Source organism: Boleophthalmus pectinirostris, unplaced genomic scaffold (genome assembly GCF_026225935.1).
Source record: "Boleophthalmus pectinirostris isolate CB_2022bp ecotype Guang Dong unplaced genomic scaffold, ASM2622593v1 HiC_scaffold_14, whole genome shotgun sequence".
Classification (NCBI taxonomy): Eukaryota; Metazoa; Chordata; class Actinopteri; order Gobiiformes; family Gobiidae; genus Boleophthalmus; species Boleophthalmus pectinirostris.
This window is the reverse complement of record NW_026571047.1, coordinates 3503571-3527538: the sequence shown is the minus strand read 5'-3', so window position 1 is coordinate 3527538 and position 23968 is coordinate 3503571. Positions and strand designations below refer to the sequence as shown.

General features: G+C 39.6%; 2 protein-coding genes, 1 long non-coding RNA gene and 1 pseudogene across 4 annotated transcripts; 1 reads left to right on the top strand and 3 right to left on the bottom strand.

Annotated features, from left to right (window-relative positions):
• LOC129407897 (histone H4-like) overlaps window positions 1-273 on the bottom strand; it is a 1029-nt pseudogene extending 756 nt beyond the window's left edge.
• Window positions 274-1923: 1650 nt separating this feature from the next.
• LOC129407854 (uncharacterized) lies at window positions 1924-2275 on the top strand. Of its 2 annotated transcripts, none has more exons than XR_008631741.1 (2): window positions 1924-1999; window positions 2151-2275. It is a non-coding gene; the product is annotated as an uncharacterized LOC129407854 (long non-coding RNA). The 2 variants fall into 2 exon arrangements; XR_008631740.1 differs by having other exon boundaries at window positions 1941-1999; window positions 2155-2275.
• A 2585-nt stretch (window positions 2276-4860) lies between these two features.
• LOC110163205 (histone H2A) lies at window positions 4861-5256 on the bottom strand. The gene has a single exon (XM_020928140.2). It carries the CDS (start codon window positions 5237-5239, stop codon window positions 4862-4864), a length of 378 nt encoding a protein of 125 aa, XP_020783799.1. The 5' UTR covers window positions 5240-5256; the 3' UTR covers window position 4861.
• A 5767-nt stretch (window positions 5257-11023) lies between these two features.
• On the bottom strand, window positions 11024-23547 carry LOC110163204 (nucleoside diphosphate kinase B-like). Its single transcript, XM_020928139.2, has 5 exons — window positions 23456-23547; window positions 19347-19482; window positions 14482-14583; window positions 12612-12724; window positions 11024-11380 (listed from the first exon to the last, which is right to left on the bottom strand). The coding sequence occupies exons 2-5, from the start codon at window positions 19473-19475 to the stop codon at window positions 11263-11265; spliced, it is 462 nt and encodes a 153-aa protein (XP_020783798.1). The 5' UTR covers window positions 19476-19482; window positions 23456-23547; the 3' UTR covers window positions 11024-11262.
• Window positions 23548-23968: the final 421 nt, after the last annotated feature.

Genomic DNA, 23968 nt, shown 5'->3' with positions numbered 1-23968 from the left:
AGATATGAGTCTCCAAGTTTTTATTCTTTGTGCTATTTGTGGTAAGTTGAAAAAATATTTAATAGCTGTGTGCAGTCCCCAGGTTTAGTTTCAGCAGCTTTTAGTGCTTCACTCATGTTTTCAGAGGTTTTTGTTTTGTTTTATGTGTTACATACAAGAGGAAGAAACCCCGGTTAGCACAGCATTCTGTCGTATTACCTCCAGTAAACCTGCCAGTGCTGCAAACTCCTGCACTGAACACTCTTCATCCCAACAGTAGCTCAGCCAGAACATGCTTTTGGACATTAGTTTTAACCTCTGGACCCTTCAGGAGAACATACCCGTCAGCAGGAGGCCTACAGCAAATGTTCATCAAATCATGTGGTGTATTCCAGTTTACATCAGCTGAGCCTGTGTTTAACAGCAGCTACACATGTGACCAAAGCTCACATCCACAAGAGGTTTTCCATCGACTGGTGTTACACCCAAATGTTTGTCTGGCTACAATATTAAAAGTTTGTCTGGACGCCTGTTCAACTTTTGAGCTGTGGCATCAGTGACAAACAAACTCTTATATCAATGTGAGAAGAGTGTCACAAATACACCAGGATATGCTTCAACTGAGCTGAGAGCAGAACACTTAGATAATCATTAAAAGGGTGTCAGATAAGGACAGTGACACTAAACTGTTGTAAAGTAGAACATTGTTCTTCCTGTTCACGGGTTCTTTCACTTCAGTTCTAGCCTTGATGACACCTGACACATTTTCATTGGAGTGTCTTTTGGAGATAAGAACAGTAAATCACTATGATGTTAGTTAGTGTTCTATAGTAAAGTGAAGTTAGTATTGTGCACTGTTTATGTTCAGGAGCTGGTATATTATCACAAGGCTCTGTAGATGCAACTGTGGGAGATGCTGTGATGTTCACCACGTCTCTTTATCCAACACAGACACCACTGACATGAATACAGTGGGTGTTTGGCACTAAAGCTTTCATTCATTCCTCTGCTGTTATTAACACTACTGCTCCAGAGTATGAAGGCAGGGTCACTCTGTTCATCTCTGCTGGATCTCTGGAGCTCAAGAACTTATTTATGTTTGAATAAATAAATAAATAAATATTCACACTGAGATCTAAGACTGTTCACTGCACTTTTAAAACTCCGAGTTTTGTATTGGGTCTGACCACACTGCATGCGGGTTTTGCCCTACGCGAGCCTCAAAAGCTCACTGAAAAAACGGTCCGAGAGGGGTTGCTCAAATTGCAAAAACAAATTTGACAACAATAACATCACTTTTTTACGTTTCTCTGTCAAGCATGTTTAAATCTTACAAAGGTCACTTGACTGTGGCCGATGTTAGACCTGCAGGTTTTAATCAGGTTGAGGAAACATGACTTTATTCTCATGTCTGGTGAGGCTCCTCCCTCTGGAATTCTCCTCCCCAATTTTTCGGAGGGAAAATTCAAATGTAACAGGACACAGGACAGTTCCAGGAGCAGAGGACACACAGTGTGGAGCAGGAGGATTATGAGAGCTGATCTGGAGGTGAGACTTTTAAAAGATTGTATTATGTGCTTCTCTGGCCTAGAATGACGTCATTGTTAAAACATGTTTGTGTTGTTTTATTTGAAATTAGAGTTAATGTAAGGACTCGTTGAAACAAATTGTCTTTAACTGTCCATCTACAAGAGTGTGACAGTTGTACTCAGATGTGAATGTGTTTGTTCCAGAGTCGTCTACAAACACAGAGTGACGTCCAGAGCTCTGCTGGAGCTGTGGGGAAGTTCATGAATGTTATAGTTCATGTTTCAGAAAAGAGGAAGATGTTTGAGAACCAACAAAACACAGAGCACAGATGAACAAAGTAAGTAAACCAACTAAAATGATTTTAAAATTTTTCAAAATGAACTTCCTATTGAAACAGTTATTGTGTTTCTACAGGGTGATGTGGCACTAGGAGACTTTATACCAGATGCCCTCCCTGTTACTGTGTTTAGAGGAAGAAAAGCAGCACATGGTGAGTTTTGTTTCTGCAGATACAGTTCTAATGTTCTTGTTCTTCTGTTCTGGTCCGTTATTGTAGTAATAATTGCTATAAGTGTATTTAAACATGTACAACAGAGTAGATCATCAGAATGTGATCATCATGTGTTATTCTGTGTCCACAGGCAGAGACCAGAGCTTCACTGGAATAAATCTTCACACTGTCCAGCTCCAAACTGTGTATCTCTGTCCCTGTGTTCTCTTTGTGTTTGATTCTGTTTAAGACAATACAGAACTGTGGAAAACTAAAGACTGTTTTTGTTTTCTTTTACAGAATTAGATCAATTAAATTAAATTATACAGACTTATACATTTCATGAGAAGGTACCATAAGATAAATATGCATATTCAGCATGATTTGATTCAAATTTCATCAACATGAAAAAGTGATGTTCATGTTCTGAGATAAATATGTGTAGAGGGGTTCGAAAAAAGTTTCAAAGCCTAAACATAATTTTATTGCGTGCAACCGCTTTCCATAACTTTTTTACGCAAATTTTTTCAGTGCTGTAACTTTTGGACGCGCAAGTTTTAAAATAGTCTAAAAATGAATGAGAACGGCCAGACTGCCCACGCTAGGCGCGCAAGCAGCACGTCATGCGCATAGATTTCAGAAAATGCGATCCATCCTATTTTTTTGACGCTCTACGTGAGCCTAGTATCAACATCAAAATATAGAGAGAGCATCTGTTTGTTGTATTTGTGCTTTTACCATCAGCACAATGTGCTCCCAGGTCATTTATCGTTTGAAAGAGCCCAGGTTCAGAAAAACTTAATTAGTGCTTTGAAATTTACTTTTGAGTCCTCGTGTTTGCTGTGGTCAGCCTGTACACACGTTAATACAAGTTAAGTGAAATGTTTGCCTGATACAAGCGGCTAAACGTGCCCAGGCAAGTGTGATCGTTGTTCCATTGACAAACAGAGCCAGTGCGTCCTGCTGCAGCTGCCGGTGGAGCCACCTGCGCGTTGACATGCGGCTGTGGTTTCGCGAGGTTACGTGCGTAAAAGCCGATGCGTGCAGTGAAAACACTCGTGTTACTTTAATGTAAGACAAGTGTACATAGTTTTGAATCCGTTTCCATATGGTTATTTGCTATGGTCTGAAACATTAATTACAGTCCCTGACAAAAGTCTTGTCGCTCCATTTTGTAGAAACAAAAGCTTATAACCTGACTTAAAATTAATCGATTGGTTTTAGAAATGTCTCATATGAAGCTAAAACCCTCCCAAATTATGCTCAATATACTAAAATAAATTTGCTTCACTGAAGAAAGATTGATCATTTAATGAACACAGAAAGGTCAGATTTTGGCAAGACAAAAGTCTTGTGGCCTTGTCATATGATGCACCCAATCCTAGATTACAGCCTCACCTGTGATCAGTTACTGATCAATCAATTAGTGGGTGTGTATAAAAAGAACCCAGCACACCAGACCTTCACATCAACTGCAACTTGACCTCTGACAACATGCCTAAGATCCACCCTGAGACCAAAGCCTTAATTATCAAGAGGCTGAAGACCAGATCCACTGCTGAGGTGGTGACACCTTCAATGTGTCTCAGCGTCAAGTACAAAGAATAAGAAAAAGATCTGAAATGACTGGAGATGTTTTTGACAAGCCCAGGTCCAGCAGACGCCGCAAGACAACTGCTCGAGAGGACCGTTTGTTGATTTGAAAATCCAAGGCCCCTTTTCCACTGCAGCAGACTCCACCAGGCCTGGTCACCTCAAGTCCCTGTGTCAACCAGAACAGTTTGTAGAATTCTGTCTCGAAATGGCCTCCATGATCGAATCAGTGCACAGAAACCAGCACTGAACAAAAGGCAATTAAAAAACTGTGTGGCATTTGCCAAGGCCCACAGCCTGATAAAAGGATGGACACTGGAAAAGTGGCAGAAGGTGGATTTCTCAGATGAATCCTCGGTTGAATTACATCACAGCCGCCGCAAATATTGCAGGAGACCTACTGGAGCCGCATGGATCCAAGATTCACCCAGAAAACAGTTAAGTTTGGTGGCGGAAAAATCCTGGTCTGGGGTTCCATCCAGTCTGGGGGTGTGTGAGACATTTGCAGGGTGGAAGGCAAATATCAATAACCTAAAATATCAAGAAGTATTAGCTCCTCTTACATTCCCAACCATAAAAGGGGTCAGATTTTGCAGCAGGATGGTGCTCCATCACATACTTCTATCTCTACATCAAAGTTTCTCAAGGCGAAGAAGATCAAGGTGGTGCAGGACTGGAGCCCAGTCACCAGACATGAACATCATTGAGCATGTCTGGGGTAGAATGAAAGAGGAAGCATGGAAGACAAAACCAAAGAATCTTGATGAACTCTGGGAGGCATGTAAGACGCTTTCTTTGCTATTCCTGATGACTTCATCAACAAATTGTATGAATCATTGTTGAACCGCATGGATGTGTCCTTCAAGCTCATGGAGTCATACAAGATATTAAATATGGATCTCACAGCACCACTACTTCATTCACTGACGTTATGTAACATTTTTGTATTTGAAGTAAATTATGGGTTAAATTTTCTGTAGGCGACAAAACTTGTCTTGCCAAAATCTGACCTTTCTGTGTTCATTAAATGATCAATCTTTCTTCAGTGAAGCAAATTTATTTTAGTATATTGAGCATGATTCGGGAGGGTTTTAGCTTCATATGAGACATTTCTAAAACAAATCGATTCATTTAAAGTCAGGTTATAAGCTTTTGTTTCTACAAAATGGATAAGTGACAAGACTTTTGTCAGGGACTGTATGAAGTCTCTTTTCTGAGAGTTTGTGGCTCTTAAAAGAGCCGTTGTTGTGAGTCGAGTCTCGGGCGTCTTTACTTGGCCTTCTCGGTCTTCTTGGGCAGCAGCACAGCCTGGATGTTGGGCAGCACGCCTCCCTGAGCGATGGTCACTCCTCCCAGCAGTTTGTTGAGCTCCTCGTCGTTGCGGACGGCCAGCTGCAGGTGGCGGGGGATGATGCGGGTTTTCTTGTTGTCACGAGCCGCGTTTCCCGCCAGCTCCAGGATCTCAGCGGTCAGATACTCGAGCACGGCCGCCAGGTACACGGGAGCTCCGGCGCCGACGCGCTCCGCGTAGTTGCCTTTGCGGAGCAGCCTGTGCACACGGCCCACTGGGAACTGCAGCCCGGCCCTGGAGGAGCGGGACTTGGCCTTGGCGCGGGCCTTTCCTCCGGTTTTGCCTCTTCCGCTCATGATTACACTTTGACTCAGTGAAGTGGTGAGAGAATGAACCTACACAGACAGAGCGCAGCGTATTTATGTGCGGGAGCGCGTGCGTTTCAGCGCCGCACCAATGAGCGGCCGCGTTCAGACAAGAGGAGGAGCTCTGACTTGAACAGGAGCCTCATGTGGGACTAACACTATGTGAAGTGAAACTGCAAACATCCACCGACTAAAGGGACAATTACCAATCATCATCATCATTATTATTATATTATATTAATTATATGAATAATTATTATACAGACTCAATGAAAAGAGCTTTTATAACAGAGACAACTGCATTAATAAATCCATGTCTTGTTACTGGATTTTCATCAGTATTACACTTTGACTTTTCAAATCGAGGACTAAATAATAAAACATTAAGGCAAGGCAAGGCAAGTTTATTTGTATAGCACAATTCGTACACAAGTAATTCAAAGTGCTTTACAGAATAAGAAATACATTAAAATCATAATAAAAACAAATCAAAACATAAATAATCATGAAGATTAAAATTAAAAAAGAGAGACATAAATTGGAGAGAAGAGTGCGGAATGAAAACCTTTCAGTTATATGCACAGTTAAACAGAAATGTTTTGAGTCTGGATTTAAACAGCGTCACAGAAGAGTCTGTCTCACATGTTCAGACTGTTCCAGGTTTTAGCTGCATGAACCTGAAACGCTGACTCATTAAAACATTAAAATAATCATTCACTGCAGCAGCAAAGTGAAATGAGATCATGGAACTAAAAAGTGCTTGCTTGGATTTCACTTGGTGTGGTCACTCTCAGGTCCCAGAGTTGAATGAATGGAGCTTTTGACCACATGGACTTACACAGACTCTGCTAGAGTCTACACTTGGGGATGTCTCTGACATGAAAGGGTCTTCTACAGAGGCAGGCCTCTCTGGTCTTTTATTTCATCAACAGTATTACCATGTATTGTAGAATTTAAGACCTTCTACCTTGATAAAGCTATGGAGTTAACTTACTGCCCTGGGGGACAGAGGGGAAGCCTACACCCTGCTTGTCACACATTGTGTGTCTCTTTCCCCTGCCCCCTCCCTCAGACCAGCTCACCGATTTTATAGATTGTGATGACAGCTTTTTTCTTACAGTTTTTGACACCTCTCAATTCCTTAAAACTTTGTGAAGAGGTCTCAAGTGTAACTCTTTATTAATCATCTTTTTTCACACGTTCACATATGCCTCTTTTAGCTTTTAACTTTTTATTAAAATACAATAAAACTCTGTAACTATTTCAACCCAAAAGCTTAAAAAAAAAAAAAAAAAAAAAGTTCACTAATCAATAATGACACTTAAACTCTCATCTATTACGCAAAAGTGACTCTTGTGAGCTCTAAGCCATGTTAGAATATTTTTACTTCCTCCAAAACAGACCTGGAGTTATGTTTTCATTCACACATATTTGAGTAACCCTTTATTATTAGTCTGTCTACATTTCTAAAGCTCAAAATGCTCTGTTCCACATTGTGATGTCATGAAGCAGTATAGTTTTCAAATTAACATCGCCGAAAATGGCAAAAATCAGCAAAAATCAGTGTGTAAGTGTGACACTGGTTTAAGTGATTGCCTGAGCAGATGTCAGGAGGTCATCTGTTGTTTTATTTCTATGTCCAATATGCCCTGTCTGTTTTTTGATGTCGCAGTTGTAAGATACTGGACTTGAGCTCTGAGGACTTGTTATGACCCAGCTCTGCTAGGGACAGGGAAGTAACAAAAATAAAAACCAAAATCTAAAATGGAATAAATTAAATAATGTTTAACAGGGGTGCAAAAGGTAAATTAACAAAAGACTAAAATATACAGAAAATAACCTAAACTAAGAAACAGAACAACAGAATAAACTGAGTTTTGTGCCACAAAACGGGTCACACAGGCTTAAACAAAACGAGTGGTAACAAAGGGACACGTGAAGCAGTTGTAGTGCATTTGAGAAACAGTCTATCAGAGGCTCTTACTGAACGGTCACTCCCTAAACTGCAACACCTGCGGCATCATATGTCAGTGTTAGTGCAGCCTCTGCAGCTCAGTGAGGGAGTTGAGCTGAGCTTCCTCATGACCATAAACTGAGAATGAGACAAACTTGGATGTGTCTCTACCTGCAGCTTAAAAATCTGCACAGGTTCATTTGTGATCGTGTGTTTGATTCTGGTTAAACCCTCACACTCTCCTCGGGGTCACACTGACCCAAAGATTTTTTTTTCCCACTCTCTTGGGGCGGGTCAATCTCGCCAGGCAAGAAAATAAAGTTTTGGGTCTGATTGACCCACCACAAGAGAGCGGGGGAAAAAATTCTTTGGGTCAGTGTGACCTCGAGGAGAGTGTGATGGTTAAGACAATACAGAACTATGGAAGACTAAAGTGGTTGTTGTATTCTTTTATTTTAAAACTCTTTAAGGACATTTGATGTTGCATGTTAAAATAATTGTGTAGAGCAGGGGTGTCAAGCTCATCATGGTCCGGGGACCGTATCCAACCTACTTTGATCCCAAAGGGGCCGGATCAGAAAACTCATGTCATATAAACCCCAAAAATAACAATAACTTCAAATATTTGTGCAGAGAAACACAAATCTATTACAGAAATCTTTTTTAATTGATGAACTCTTTCTTATTATAATATTATAATATTATGAACAACCTGAAACTTAAAGAAAAATACAATTTCAACACAATGTTTTAACAATAACTTGTTTGCAAACAGGAATAAGTCCATTTTTGTTGTAAAATCCTGCACTCGGTTCCACTTTTCTCATGTTGGACATTTTTCTGATGAGGGTGTCACGGTCAACAGTCAAAACGATCGTCCTTTAAGAGCGTTTGGAAAGAGACAAGTCTTCATTTGTGCTGCTCTGGTGGGAGGGGCCACGTACAGAGACACTGGAGACGCTGCTGTGATAAACACCACAGAAAATTAACAAGATTTTAATAAGAAATATAATTAAAATATTTTAGTAGAAATCACCCAAGGGCCACATTAAAGGTCTTGGAGGGCCGGATCTGGCCCCCGGGCCTTATGTTTGACACCTGTGGTGTAGACAATTAAATTATACATAAAACATAAAACCATTTAAAAGGCACATTTTCATGATAAGGTGACAAAAGATAAATATGTGTATTCAGGATGATTTGATCAGATTTCATCAGCATGAAAAAGTGACATTCATGTTGAGAAAAAAAAAAAAAGTGTAAATAAGTTTCAGATCATAAACAGAAGTGTTTTGCATGTGTGAACAATAATCTTTTCATAAATACTGCTTGCTACAGTTGCAGTAAAACGTTCTGTTCAGTAATGAATGATGCTTGATACTGTGTTTTATGTAAACTCTGAGAAATCCCAGATGTAAAACATAACATTTATAACTGAACAACACAAAAGCTTTGGGCAGACTCCCTCAGACTTTCCAAAAACTTTGGTTAGATGCTTGTAGACTGTAATGTTTTTTGCCTGTGTGTCACCCTGAAGCTTGGAATCCTGCTGGAACGTCATTAATGGTGCTGCTGCGTGATCCTGGTGCCTCTGCAACAAGAAAAAAAAAAAAAAAAAAACTACCTGCAGGTCCTTTAAAGGTGCATCGTGCAACTTTTCTGGTGGAGGGTGCACCACCTGTTTGTCTTCATGGAGATGTTGTTGCTTTGTCTAAAATGTTCCACAATATAGATTAAAGTCTATCTCAGTGGAGAGAACTACAGGTCAGATCTGTGGAGATGCAACCCTGTTCACAGAGATATGCTGTACCATGGAACCTTTCAGGAAAAAGCTATAACATCTCCATGGAGACAAGAGGGTGATGGACCATACACCTGAAAAGATGAGAAAACACTATTGGTGAACAGGAAACAAACAGAGAAGCTTGTTCTGCTTGTTCTATTGTTTACTTCTATAGATATAAGACGATGTGTATCTGTAAAATGGTTTGTTCTGTTGACATACTGTATTAGACACTAAAGTGTACAGATGGATTTTTGGATATACATTTAATAAACAAGACTTAGAATTACAAATCAGTAAATCCTTCTGTACGCCTCATCAAAATCTTGTTTAAGGAATCGTGAGTAGTGATGGATTCAGAGAAAGTCCTTTTAGGTTTACAGCAAGTGGATTTCAGCATTGAAACTGGCAACCCAAATAAGAGAGTCTTTGTTTTACAGCTTTCTGACTGGATAACCAACCAAAACAACAGATTATAACAACTTGGTCTAATGTTTTTGTGTAATTAAGAATAAATCAGCATTTTTTAAAAGCTAAAATGTGAATACTTCCAGTGAGAAAAGCAACCACAACTTTTACCCACGAGTACTACTGTCAAATATAAACACTTGTATATTAGTACTACCATGGACAGAAAAGCCCCATCAAGAGTAAAGCCCGGAGATGCTGAGGGCAGAGGCAGAAGCACTGGGGTTCTACTGCCATCTACTGGTGATCCTGCAGAACAACACCTCCTCTCCAAATAATCACCATCCTCAAGGACCAGCGTCTCCCAGAGCTTTGGGGAAGAGGGACAGGGTGGTGGGACATGTCTCTTTACAGTACAGGATTGTCTCCACTCGTACTGCTTCAGAGGGAATGTTCCGCAGGGTGGCATTAAACATGTCTGTGCGGTAAACAAGCTCGCTCAGTCAATGTGTTATTTTGGAGTAGTAAAAACACATCTACACTGCACATTGGACTATTCCAGGTGATCTAATAATCTGTTTTTTATTCCATGAGTTGAGAGCAGAAGTTGATGACCTTGATAAGAGAGCAGTGGGTGAAGAAGAACTCAATTTTGCAAAGTAAAAGTGAAGATACTGGAGCAAAAACGTAAACGTATCACATGAAAATTCTACTTAAAATTAAAGTACCTGTTAAAAAATGCAATTAAAAAGTAAAAATACCACAAAAAAGGCTTTAAACGGTATGTTTAAAAAGTAAAAAAGCTTTGATTTCTTGGCTGGCTGTTGCAGATAATGTTTTGGCAAGCCATCTTCAGACTTTTGCAGGCCCTTAACTTTTTAGCGTCCCATCACCTTCACCCTCGATGGCGTTACGTGTTTAGAGGTTTACGATCGCATTTATGAGCCTAATTTGCAGTGTCTAAGTACACAGTGAGGCAGTTTTGTCAGGGTCAACAGTACCACAACACTTCTGCAAAATGACATTTAAAAAAAAAAAACATGTTCATGCAAAGGACTTTAATGTCAGACCTGTTCTCTGTGTATGGTATGGTTGTTGTGAGGGAATGGAGTGTGAGAGTGGTGCAGTCTCTATATGGCAGTGTTTCCCTTTTTTTTTTTCTGGTGACCCACATTCAGTCACAAACCTTCATGACCCAAGGCAATAGACATTCATAAATGACAATGAAAAGTGGATTAAACCATTATTGAACTTTAATGAGGACATAGTATTACGTGTGAAACGATAAGACACTAATTGTTCAGTAATTAAAAACCAGCAATAAAAAAGTATCCTGAAGTGCATTGACCTTTGCCGATTTATCACCCTTATTTTCAGACAACCAATCAGGATTTAACTTCAGCTGCAGGAAGACTCGTTCAGGGCAGACAGGATTTGCAGACTCACTCGCCCTCATGTGTCAGAAGTGTATATTGCAGAGCTACATGAAGATCGTGACAAAGTGACCCCCCCCAAAAAAACTCTTTCAACCCACCTGAGGGCCGTGATCCAGTCTTTGGGAAACAAAAGGTCCTATAATCAAGTCCCATAGAGCATTAAGAGCAACTTGTAAAAAATAACCAGACAGTAGTTTAATGTGGAATTTTATTGGAAAGTTTCACCCTTAACAAATGACACAACGGAGATGAACTAGAGTGGAATGAGATGGAATGTTTCTAAAGGGAATAAGTGCCATCAGCCCGGGCTCTGACATGCAGGAGTCCAGAGCCTGCACAGAAGAGGAGGAACCGTTGCCTAGGCTACAGTGGACATGAGGGAACGTGAGGCCAGTGTGCGGTGGTCCCTGGGAGACTGCGGGCGGGCGTGGGCTCATTCGTACAGCCAGTTGAAGGCACAGCTCTGGTAGGTGACGAGCTCCTCTGGTGTGAACCACAGGGAGATCTCCTGCTTGGCGCTGTCCACTGAGTCACTGCCGTGGATGACGTTCCTGAAAGGAGGACGGGGTGAGTTTGGCCTGCTTCAACAGGTCACATGGTCTTACATGGTATGCAAGACAAAGCAGTTACTGAAAATGCCCCACTAAAGTTGTAGCCTTAAAATCCATTTACTATTGATGCTTTGTCACTACATCACATTTTCAGATTTTAGAATGCGATGTCATACACCCAGATGGGGGGCAAGGGCCAGATTTTCCTATTGATCACACTACTTGTGAATTTACCTTTTGGATATTTCATTGCAAATGTTGAACCTACAGACCAGTGTTATTTAATACAGCTAAAATAATGTTAAAATGCAGATTTTTGTTGCCACAGTGAGTTCTTGTGTCTAGTCACTGATGGAAATGTTCACTTAAACCCCGTTCATTGGAGGGATATATGAGCACCTGGACTGGCAACCATTTTGTGTGCTGTGGTCCAAAGCAAGAAAATGATCTGATGAAGTTTTTTTTTGCAGAAACATTCTGAAAATTAAAAAAACTTATTTTCAAAATCTGAGTGTGCTATGTAGTTTTTCACTTTTGTCATTTAAACCTCACCACACAGTGGAATGTTCAGGTTCCATGGAGACACATTAGCAAAAAGTCAAAGTGTATTTAAACTAAGCTCTTAAGTTTCAGTCACATTTTCAGGAATCTGCGATCAATGATCATTCATGGTCCTGTTTAGGTGTTTGATTTGGACCATTTTGGCTGATTTTCAACAAAGTGTTACTAATTCCATTCTTCTTAAAGATGAATTGCAAATTGGGTTACTTATCACATTGTGGGTAAATTTTGCTTTAATACAGTTAATTTATTGCAGAAGAGATTACTGTATCACATGTAGCTTACTATAAAGTAAATAAGTATTGTACAATTGCATAAGACCGTGTAGCTTCTTGCTCATCACCATTTGGGCTCGTTCATTCAAACATCTCTACACAGTCTTGTTACACTTGTGCATAGGAAGCAGTGTCTTTACAACACCAGAGGGCGCTATAGAACAGTGTTAACACAGGGAATGTGTTTACACCTCTAGAAATGTCATCTTCCCATCACTAATGTATAAACTTTCTATTTTCCTCAATCTTGCACTTTCTACATGTCAAAGTAACCCACTCTAAATCTAAATCTGTAATATCAAAATAGGAAAGGTAATTCTGTTCAAACTCTTTCCTCAGAATCTTTGGGGATGGTAAAATGGAGTAAATTCTGATTGAGTCAGTGGGCTACTCACTTGCCGACGTGGATGCAGTAGTCCCCTCTGATGGTCCCGGGGGCAGAGTCGGCAGGGTTTGTGGCGCCCAGCATCACGCGGCCGGTCGCCACCACTCCCTTGCCTTCCCACACCTGTGAAGTGAAACATGTCAGGAGTCATGAGGGCTTCAGTGGTGCAGCATCTGCATGGATCTGCTCTTTTCTACAGTTTATTTCATTTGGCTGAAAGATGAGAATGCTGCTCTACATGCGTGTTTAGTGAGTGGATAAAAAAAAAAAAAAAGTCACCAACTCCAGTGTAGAATTACCCAGAGCCAAATGACACGTTACACCCTGGTCAAACAGTGAAATACTCAAATTTCTTTAATTTTTTCAGTCTTATTACTGGTTTACCAGTAATGCCACATTCATTGATTCTACAGGTCACACTTACAAATGTGGAAATTCTTTAAACACAACAGTTATTTAAAAAGGCCCTGTACCCGTTTTTTCATGTGTTATATCAATATTTAGCTTGCCCCATGATTATATTGTGTAAGCAGGTCAAATCAAGTCTGTGCTGTCCATGTTCAATTGAATAAATGTCAGATAATCAGGAAATATGGCCTAAATCCAGGCTCAAAATAGTTCTGTTCAGCTGTGCATATGACTGAAAGGTTTTCATTTCGCACGCTTCTCATTTAATGTCCCTTTAATTTTATGATGGTTATTTATGTTTTGATTCATTCGTATTGTGATTAATGTATTTCTTATTCTGTAGAGCACAATTCAAACACAAATTCAAATAAACTGGCAAGAAAGTCCATTCATCAGCTTCATCATTTTGAGAAATGAAGGATAATGATTACTGGTGTCTTGCTTGCAAAGAAGGTTAGTGCTCAATTACAAGAGGTCTCTATACCAATGTCATTTAAGGTGGTTTACAATTTGATAATTTATCAGAAAGCTTCAGTTTTGTGTCGTTTTAAAAAAAAAAAAAAAATTCAGTGCAAAAAACAGTTTATTTTTCAACCACATTGCCCAGCCCTTTGTCATAGTCTGAGTTATGAACTCATAATAGGCTCCATTCACGTTACGTCACAAACCAGAAAGACGTTTGGAAACATGCAAAGACAACTTCTGCGTTGTTCCTGACACTGGGCTCAACCGACTGATTAAACCCACTGAAGTAAATGATCAGTGGTAAAATGAAGACTGCAGACGTATGTGCTGTTTGGAATCACCTTGATCACATGTCACGTACCCAGTGCGTAAATGAAAACTGGTATTGTTACAATTGTTGATTAGCCGAACACTACAATGACACTTAAAATGAGAAAATGTCCCAGTTTTCTTCATCTTCCTAGATTTTGTCAGAATTACTACCATGAACAGAGCCCCGTTTGTGACGCAAGCGTGAATAGAGCCTACCTGGATGTCAATGTAAGTGGGGTGAAATAACTTCCATTTTAAAGACCTTATAACTCATTAGCAGGTTCAATTTGAGCTTTTAAGTTGCTTTGAGTCAGGTTTGAGTCAAAATCTGGCATTTGGTCTGTTATAAACTAGGCTAAAATCAGATCTGAAGGAGCAGTGAAGGAAACAAAAGCTTAATGTTGATATGAAATGATTTGAACATTTGTCAATTGTAGACTCAGTGGAAAGAGCAACCACAACTTTTACTCCTATTTGTGTAATAATTTTAGTTGTGACAGTACTCCAACTTCAATAAAAGTATGTAGCTTTAAAAAAAAGTTTAAACACTTGGTCGTAACAGTACTACACCTCTAATAGCTCAGTTGCTTATAGTTGCTCTGCCATCTTCACTTTAGATTACTACATTATTCCCCAAATACCCTGTGGCTCCCAGCCCCGAGAAGACAATCTGGAGCGTGTGTGCAGTTTCTCACCATAGCAACCACTGGTCCGGAGCTCATGTAAGCGATGAGGGAGGGGAAGAAGCCCCTGGAGGACAGGTCTGCGTAGTGCTTGTGCAGCAGCTCCTGGGACGCCTGGACAAAAGTGGACACTGGTCAATAAGGGCTCAAGCATTTGGGAAAGAAATATGATTTTCATGACAAACATTAAAATTGTATGATTTGTGGCTTAAGTTGTGACGTCAAAGAATCACATTTCAGAACATGTGTACAGATCTCTACAGAATCAGACAGATTTAGTAGTTTGTGAGCATAATTTCCTCTACAATTTGCCAATTTTGCAGCTCTGTAATTGTCAAATGAGTATCCTTATCCTATAGTGTGCTACAAGGATGGACACATGTTACAGTGCAAAAGTCATTTTAAAAGAAATATTCTATACAATTTGAGCTCATGCAGCCTGTGTCTACAAGTTTTATACAGTGTCATGGAGAGAAATTTCAATTGGAAGAATCATTCACAGGTACAGTATCCACATTGCATTTTGATTTGGCGATAAAACAGACGAAGCAAAAAAGGAGAGCACATTACCCTGATTTTAGCATCCAGTTTTAGAATCAAGATTTTATCGTTTTGAAAGCTTTAAATGGACTGGCCCCTACTGCCCTGCGAGCACCCTGGTTTTAAGTCTCATCTTGGGCCACACAAGCTGGAGCTGGACTTGCGACCTGAGTTTAGGGCCAGTCACAGAAGACTGTCCCCTCTGGTTTTCTCTGCTACGTCCCAGCAGCCCCATAATGGAGTCAAGTCTCGTCTTAAGACCCACTTTTACCACTGCATGAGTTGTGTGATCCTGTCTTTTTAACTTTAGTAAAATAACTCTGAGGACTAAGAGTTAAATGGCTTTATTTTATCTCTATATAAATAGTTTCCAAGCAAACCTTTTGAGGAATTTCATCCATTCTGTTTTATCAGTTTTGTTTGACTTTAAACTGTTTAAATGTGTAGCAGTAACAAAGACTAAAATAAAATACTGTGTACTGAATATTTAAATTGACCAGCCATTTTATGTTGATTACTACAAACTTGGAAGCTCAGAAAAATGTAACCGCTTTATCAAAATGGTAATGTTTATTATAGCAACAGTTCTAAATAAGTCTTGTGATGGAGACATCTAGGTCAGTAAAAGCATGTTGTTTTGAGTCCAGAGTTGGAACAAATTTGACTTTGGAAAATGAATGGCCAAAATGAAAATCTTAAGTACTTTAGAAGTTTAGAATTTAGTTCCTGGTTAGACATTGGCAGGTAAAAGTTGTGACTTGCATAGAGGTTATCCCATAATATTAATGGTCAAAAGTTCCTAAACTGCAGAATAGTTATGATTAGACCAAGAAAGAACCAAGACCCTTTTAGTTAAGTGGTTTAAGCTGAAAAAATAAGTTCCTTGCTTGTAAATAGTGTTGCATTTTGGACAGATTTTTGGAGTTGATAACATTTTGTAGAGGTATTCAGTTTGTGAAAAGAGCCACTTTCTGTACTTTTCACAAACTGCCACTTGACTCAAATACTGAGCACAGGTACTATCCCATCAAACCAAGTCAGAACTATAAAAACAAGAAGCTGCCACAAGCACTTAGATCTTCTGACTAATCGCATTGAGCTGGCAGCCCCAACACTTCCCTTAACACCCCAAGATCCAGAGCCTGTGCCAGTTCACCTTCCTCCCAATACTATCACCTCTGTGAACTCATCCGCCCCAGCAGCACTAATCCATGTGAGCTAAACACTCAACCACCACCGCTACCTTTTCCAACTAGTCTCTACTGCTCTAGTGTCATTTGCACACATTTACATTTGTTTTCAGATCTGGATTCAGTTCACAATGTGCATCAACGTTTGAGGGAAGACTGGAATTGTTTTAATTTGATCAGTTTGGGGAAAAATTTAAATAAACTTGAAACCCCCCTTTTAAAACCATTATTTACAGTTAAGTAATTAGCCTTTGTTTCAATGGGCCAGTGTCAGCAGGACTGCACTAAAACATTTAGATCCACTGCTCTAAGTGTATACACCGAATCCATGAAAAGCACTGCGGCGCTCTGTGCATCATGTACAGAGGGCGTGTCTGTCTTAGTACAGCTTTTCCCAGCTGGAAGCCATTATGCAGCCCTACTCTTCAAGACCAGCACTTTACAGTTAAACATTGGAAGACTGAGGGCATCCCTCATTTAAAAACAAACTCTCCTCTAAACTAAAATAGTGAAATCTGGAATAAAAAGGTTAATGAAAACGCAAGTCTTTCTAGCATTAGTCTGTAGTGTACCCTAGGGGTGGGCGATATATCGATATTTTAAATATATCGAGAGTTTTTAAACTCGATATGAATTCTGACATATCATATATATCGATATAATGCTTATATTCAATTTAGAATTCGCCTCTTCGCTTGTTTACCTTCTCTCTCGTCGCCCCTGCCTCCCTGATTTTGTTCGCTCGTGTCTCCTTCACTCGTCACTATCGCCCTGAACGCCGAAAGTTGGTGCCAGTGAAAAGCTTCAAGCACCACGAACCTTTTCCACCATTTACAGACAGACAAAACCATCAGCAGCACATCCTCATATTCCACCCAGTCACGTCCTTTAGCCCGAAAGAAGCTGAACGAGCTGAGCTGCATGAGAAGTGCTGTTTATGCAAATGAGCCATGCGCTTAAGTTTCATTTCTGTAAAATCTAAACACACGTGCGCAAAACTGCATTAAACACATTATTATCTCAAACAGGCTGATGTGACTCTATAGTCGTTATGCTTCATATATTGTAAAGTTTAGTAATGTAAAGTTTATTTATGCTGAAGATTTTAATGAATAATCTGCTGCAGTGTCACTTGTACAATAGTGTTTGGAAACGTTGGGTTTGATCTGCAGTGGATTGTGGGATTAAACCTCAGAGCTCCTTACTGCTGGAACATGGATCTGTTAAAATAAGGAACATCTTGAGTTTCTTCTGCTGAAGGAGCTCATGGTTCTGGTCTGGATAACAGAGTTAATGCAAAGATGAGCTTGTCTTGAGTTGTTTTATTTATGAATGAAAAGGAAATTATTTCTTTTATTTTACAGTTAAATTATTATTTATGTAATTAGGGTTTTTTGTCATCTTAAATGTTCCTATATGAACTGCCGACCTCTTACACTATCATTAAAAAAAAAAAAAAAGACCTTGTGGAATTGGCAGATTTGTTTTTGCAGGTTTAAGTTTTAGGGGGTTATTTTTTCTTGAACATATATTGAGATATATATCGTATATCGAGATATAGATAAATATATCGAGATGTATTTTTTGATCCATATCGCCCAGCCCTAGTGTACCCTATAGTGGAAAGGTTAAGACTGTATACACTTGGATATACTTCATTTTTTGCAGCATATTTGGACATAACATTGTTCCAGTCAAGACAATCCACTGGAATATTGATTTACCAAACCATTATTAAACTGGGTCACCTCTGAGTGCAGACACTAGGGCTGTGAAATGCATTTTTATAGACTAATTTCTAATAGATCGGGACACAACTGGCAAAGACTCATTTTTTTGAAGTAACCACCATTTTCTCATCTTAATATGCATTTAAAAAAAGTCAACCCTGCTGTTTAGATCTGTACAAATGTGCTCTGAAATGGTATTGTTGTACTAGTTTCACATTTCAGGTGTACAGAATAGAAGTAAATACCATGTGGCCTTATGTCTAATCCCTCATAGTCCAGATAGATGATACATCCACTACAGAGACTCTACTCTTTTCCTGAAAACCTTTAGAATTATCTTAAACTATATCAGAACAAGTATAGGTTCATTTCTGTGCTGTGAATGGGACTTGACTCATTTGAACACTTAATTTCTACTAAAAATAGTATTAAAAACTAGTATTTATCTGATAGAAGCAACTGATCATTTGTCTTTTCTGACAGGCCCAGTGAGCTTTGAGAGTCTGACCTCCAAGTTCTGCTTCCTGGGCTAAAAGGGTCCCGCTGCTACAGGAATAGAGCAGATAAGGAGCTCACCGGAGGTTCTTAACACTCTCTCGTGAAAAGGAGCATAACGTGCCAGAAATAGTCTATACTATGCCGTGTTTAATAAGTACAGCAGAACTCAAAAGAAGTCATTTTCAGGTGGTGTGTAACTTCAACTTGGGGAAAAGTGTCCAATTGCCTTTTAATACAAACATGTTCTCAAATGTAAACTACAGGGTTTAGCAGTTTTTATGCAGAATAAACCAGGAGATTGATTTTCATGGATGTAATTTTATAATCAAGTTTCAGTTTGAATGAACGGAAATCGCAAAAGGCTGTCAGGTTTTAATTTGTAGCTCCAACTTCAAACAAATCTTGCATGCCAGTATCAAAATTATGCAAATGTGGCTTGTTTGAATAATTTCCATACTCGCATGCATTTTTTGTGTGTTTTGTTTTTTTAAAAAACACCAAGCAAAAAGCTGGTCTGTACTGAAAGTTTTCCATTTCACAGAAAAGTTGTCAGTGAGCTGGTCAAAACTACAGCATTCATTTCCTAGCAAATGAAAAATTAAAACATTATCCTTAATTGAAATTTCAGCATTGGGAAGAGGTGTAGCAACTCAATTTCAAACTGGTCTAGAAATGTGGTTAATTCTACAGATGGCAGTGACTGAAATTTAGAAAAGGGCTGCTCACTTATTTCAAAATTTGAGCGGTTAGTTAAATTTTTCTGATACAATTTCAGCCACAAAATTGAATCTCTTATTCTGCACAAAAACTGAGCTGTACAAATGTGAAATGTGATTCTTGCTTTAGTTTGTCAGTTTTCCTGGACACAAATTAAAAACTCATTAAAACAAGATTGCACTACTTGATGGAAGATCCTCACCTGGAGCATTTTCAAGCCGACCAACTTGAATCCCTTCTGCTCGAACCTCTTGATGATTTCCCCGATGAGACCCCTCTGCACACCGTCGGGCTTGACTGCGATGAATGTGCGCTCCTCATGATCGGCCATGATGATTCTAGAAGCAAAACAATGAAGTACAATTAAAGCAGGAGAAGCGGGGCGGGTCGTCTAGGCTGGTGCGCACCACTCACTTGACATTGGCGGGAGTGGGGCCGGCCGCCGAGGGAGCCGACCCCATTGCGCAGGGAGGGCAGCGGGCATAGAGTGGCCGGCCTGACACGCCTCCCTGCTCCATACGAGAAGGAGGAGGTGGTAAACCCCGCCTCCCTGCCCGCCCACTGAGTCCCATTTACCCTCCCCACTAACACCACTTAATCCACAGAGAACTCCAGCCAAACGCAATACACACAATCATTTTGGGTTTATAGTTTTTAAATCGTATGACCTGATAAACTAAAGTGCATATGACACATTAGACTACTCATTTCTCGAAAACATGGCAAACATTACATTCAAGATTGGGCTAAAAGATGTTATTATTTTACCTTCTGGTTGAAAACTGACAAGATGACAGGAATGTTACCAAGCAATCATAATTTCAAGGGCCAAAACTTGTCTAAATTACAATAGTCAACACCTTTATTTTGTTAAAATCTAAGCAATGGTCAGAAAAAAGCCTTGCGTGTAAATTGTCTCTGCATTTGGATGAAGTTGAAGGCAGAGGGATTTCAAATTCACTGTTACTTCCTGCATTTTCCAACTGTCTCTTACATCAGTCAGTGGTAATTTTTAGAGGAATTTAGAAGTACGACTTCTTTACCACAGGTACCATCCCAAACATTAGGTTCATATACTTTTCTAAATTCTGTCAAATGCACTTTAATTCCAAATGTCATGTTGAAGTGAGGGTTAGTCTGAGACATAAAGGAAAACTAAACTTTAGCACAGCGACATGAAAGCTTCAGTGCATATGTATAATGTAGACCTCCGGAAGGTCAGAGGGACTCCAACGCTGTGTCAATAAAAATAACTCAAGAGTCAGAGCGGCTGCAGTTACACATACCTGGAATCTGACAAGTAACTCATTTAAATCTCAAAAGGTACAGAAATCTGTGGGACCATGATCACAAAGCTTTTGCAGTCTATGTGTCTCCACACATCTGATCACAAAGTAGACAGTGTGAGGAGAGTCTGAAGTGTCAGTCAAGTTCCTTTTCTATGCACATCCAGTCAGGTGTGCAGACTACCCACAAACAAGGGCTATGAAAAGGATTATAAATGATCTTAAATGCTACCAAGCTTGACATTTAGACTTTGACTGTCCATGGAGTAAAGCCAAATATGAAACCAAAAATTCCAAGTCAAAATAAATCCAACAAAAAAGGAAACAAAAGCTGAAGCTGGTTCAGCAACATTAAAGCTCAGATTACCACACTGGTTTTAATGGGCCGTATAACAACTTGATATCATAATAAAAATATCACAGCTGTAAAAAGGCAATATACATTTGTTAAAAAAACACATCTAGAAAGTTGCTCATTAAACCAACATTGTACAAGTCAATTGTATGATTTTAACAGAAGGCAGAACTGTACTTCAGCACATTCTCTGAAGAACGATGCATTTAAAGCCATACTATGGAACATTAAAGAACACTACATGGAGACAAACAAGAGGCTTACTTCAGACTAAACAGTCGCCAGGTTTCAGAGCAATGACAGCATCTAAAGTGTTGAGTCATTTTCTGTTCAGAATCTTACAGTGAGGCTTCAAAATAAAGTAGCTGCATATTGTGAGATTATGTAGTGTTTAGTGTTACATTGCACAAAATATGGTGTGCGGTTGGATAAACTGGTGAGGAAGGCAGATCTGTAGTGAGTGCAGAGATTTTTTTTCACCCATCTGAGAGTGAGAAAATGGCCCTAAACAAACTGTCCATCCTGGAGAACCCCAAGCACCTTCACAGGACAGGAGAGCACCACTAGGGACAGGCTGTTGTCCCGGTCCTGCACCATGGACACTGTGGAAGTTAGTTGTACCAGATGCATCACGAATTTTGGACTTCGTCACTGCTCCCAGTATGCACTGCGAAATTTTCTGAAAGTGAGCAACAAACCGCCATGTGAATTTCCCTAGTGGGATGCATCTATTGTCAAAGTCAGTCTTTTCAAATCTTTTGAACCATATCACTTTTGTTTCTGTTTCTGATGTTGTCCTAGTTTAGTCTGGGGATTCGGACATCGTAATTGTGTGGTTGTTGGATCTTAACAGCGGAAAACTGCGAGAAATTTGTGAACTCCATAACTGCAAAAGGGAATCAGACCTGTGTGACTGCAAACCTCTGTTCAAACTTTCACTATTTTTCAGTTCCATTGGGAAGGGAACGGTGAAGGCGATGAGCAGTATCGTTACACAGGAAAGACGAAAAAGGAAACCTTCGGCTGCCTAAGAAATCATCCCATCACTTTCACCTTTCACCATTTTTCAATTCCGTTGGGAAGGGAAACCTTCTGAACAGAGGTTTGCAGTCACACACATCTGATTCCCTTTTGAATTTATGAAGTTCACAAACAAATTTCCAGCAGTTTTCCGCTGTTAGGATCCAACAACCACACAATTTCGATGTCTGAATCCCAAAACTAAAATATGACAATGTCAGAACCAGAAACAAAAGTGATATGGTTCAAAAGACTAGAAAAGATCGGCTTTGTCAATACACATCCCAGAGAAAACAAAAAACAAAAAAAACCCCACAAAAACATGGCAGTTTGATCCTCACTTTCAGAAAATCCTTCCCAGCATACATTGCTGAATGACCAGAAGTCCGAGGTTCGTGCTGCATCGATGATATGAATTGATGTATTATATTATTTTTTTGTTTGTTTTCTGGTAGTATTCAGGACATTATTTCCTTCAGGATAATAATGTATTTCAGTATTTATTCAGTTCCTGGACATGTTATAGTGATCTGAGAATCAATCTTAAAAACGTAAGCACAAAGTAAGAGGAGGTCTAAGGCATTTCATTCATCCAAAAGTCACATTAACGAGAGGTGCTCAAACTTTTCTCCAAGTAACCATTTGAATAGCTGTGGTTACACGCACTCTCAGATCAGATGTATCGAAATGTAAACGGCAAAAACTGATTTCTTTCAGATCACGGCCCCTCTGATGACTCACATCTCCATTAACTGCGAAGGTCTAGAAATCAGATATTTTGGTGAGCTTGTAAACAGCCAATAATTTGTCGATTTGGGTTACAATGTTATGAATGATTAACTCATAATTAAAGGAAATATTATGCAAGTTAATAACCCTGTAGAAGGCATTACCAACCCAGTCTTTGGCACTAATTATGAACTGCACCGGAACGTGTCTATACCTATTTTGAGCTCAAAGACATTTTAAAGCACTGTTTTTTGCAATTGGCACGTCACATTTTGGTTGAACTCGCTATACAGAAAAGAACCATGTGTCTTCCTCATAGAATTTACACGCAGTCAGCTTTAAAGCGCCCACTACCGCAAAACAGGGTGGCACTGCTCCAGCTCTGCGCCTCGATGCACTTTGCCTTCCTGGTGACGCTAGCAAAGCCGGCTGCTGTATGTGACAAGCCCTTGACAGCTCTCAGCCCGAATCACACCACTCAACGAACAATCAGCGACCTAGAAACACCCAAATATACGGCTATTTCCACGCCACACCCGTCTCCAAACGCACAGTCCTTTTAACCGGTGCGCAAAGACACTTTTAGCCGAGTTTGGACGAGCCCCGGGCGCGTTACGGCCTACAAAAGCACATGGTCTTTTGTTCACGTTGTTCTCAAGTCCACTAGCAGAGATCCAGAAACGCGTAGATAAGGAAGACGAACCCACAATACGAGATTTCACACGACGTTTTAAAAGTTGGAACCATTTTTACGCATTCGAGCCATTCACTTTTATTGACGGGAATGGAGAAGTAGCAACAAAATACAGAGCAAGCATCACAATAAGAGCACAAATGGAGTTTAAGTGAAACTGTTGGATGATATGGGGTCAGATCTAAGAATGTAGTTGATAAAAAGAGTAGGATTAGTGGGTTTTGTACCTCTGCGATGGTTCTCCGGGGACAGGACACACTGTGACGCTTCGGCTTAAGGTGGGAGAAGAACGAACGGACCTGCGCACTGAGGTTTTATACCGAGCTACGGCGCGCACGACAGGACAAAACTAGGTGCATGCGTGGCTTATGTTTTTTATTTTTATTTGTTTGTTTCTTTATTTGAATTACCATTAAAATTGCTAAAGGTGCACATAACAATAATATAATAATAATAAATCTTTATTTATAAAGCACTTTTTAAAACAACAAAGTGCTGTACAAGCAGAAAAGAAAAATACAAAAAGCATAAAAATAGCACACAGAAAATATACAAAAATACACAATGATGCAAACAATCCAATTAATTATATTAAATAAATGATATATATATATATATATATATATATATATATATATATATATATATATATATATATATATATACATGGAGTGACATAACCAAGTGGTGGGCAGAGTGTACAGAAACATCTGTGCAGAGTACGGGCTGGAGACCCCAGG

Excerpts from the sequence above, each read along its gene's own strand:
- LOC110163204 (XM_020928139.2), bottom strand. The coding sequence starts at position 19,475 with ATGGCCGATCATGAGGAGCGCACATTCATCGCAGTCAAGCCCGACGGT. Across the intron at positions 12,725-14,481 it reads CCGGACCAGTGGTTGCTATG|GTGTGGGAAGGCAAGGGAGT; the intron begins GTGAGAAACTGC and ends TTCACTTCACAG. Across the intron at positions 11,381-12,611 it reads TACTGCATCCACGTCGGCAA|GAACGTCATCCACGGCAGTG; the intron begins GTGAGTAGCCCA and ends TCCTCCTTTCAG.
- LOC110163205 (XM_020928140.2), bottom strand. The coding sequence starts at position 5,239 with ATGAGCGGAAGAGGCAAAACCGGAGGAAAGGCCCGCGCCAAGGCCAAG.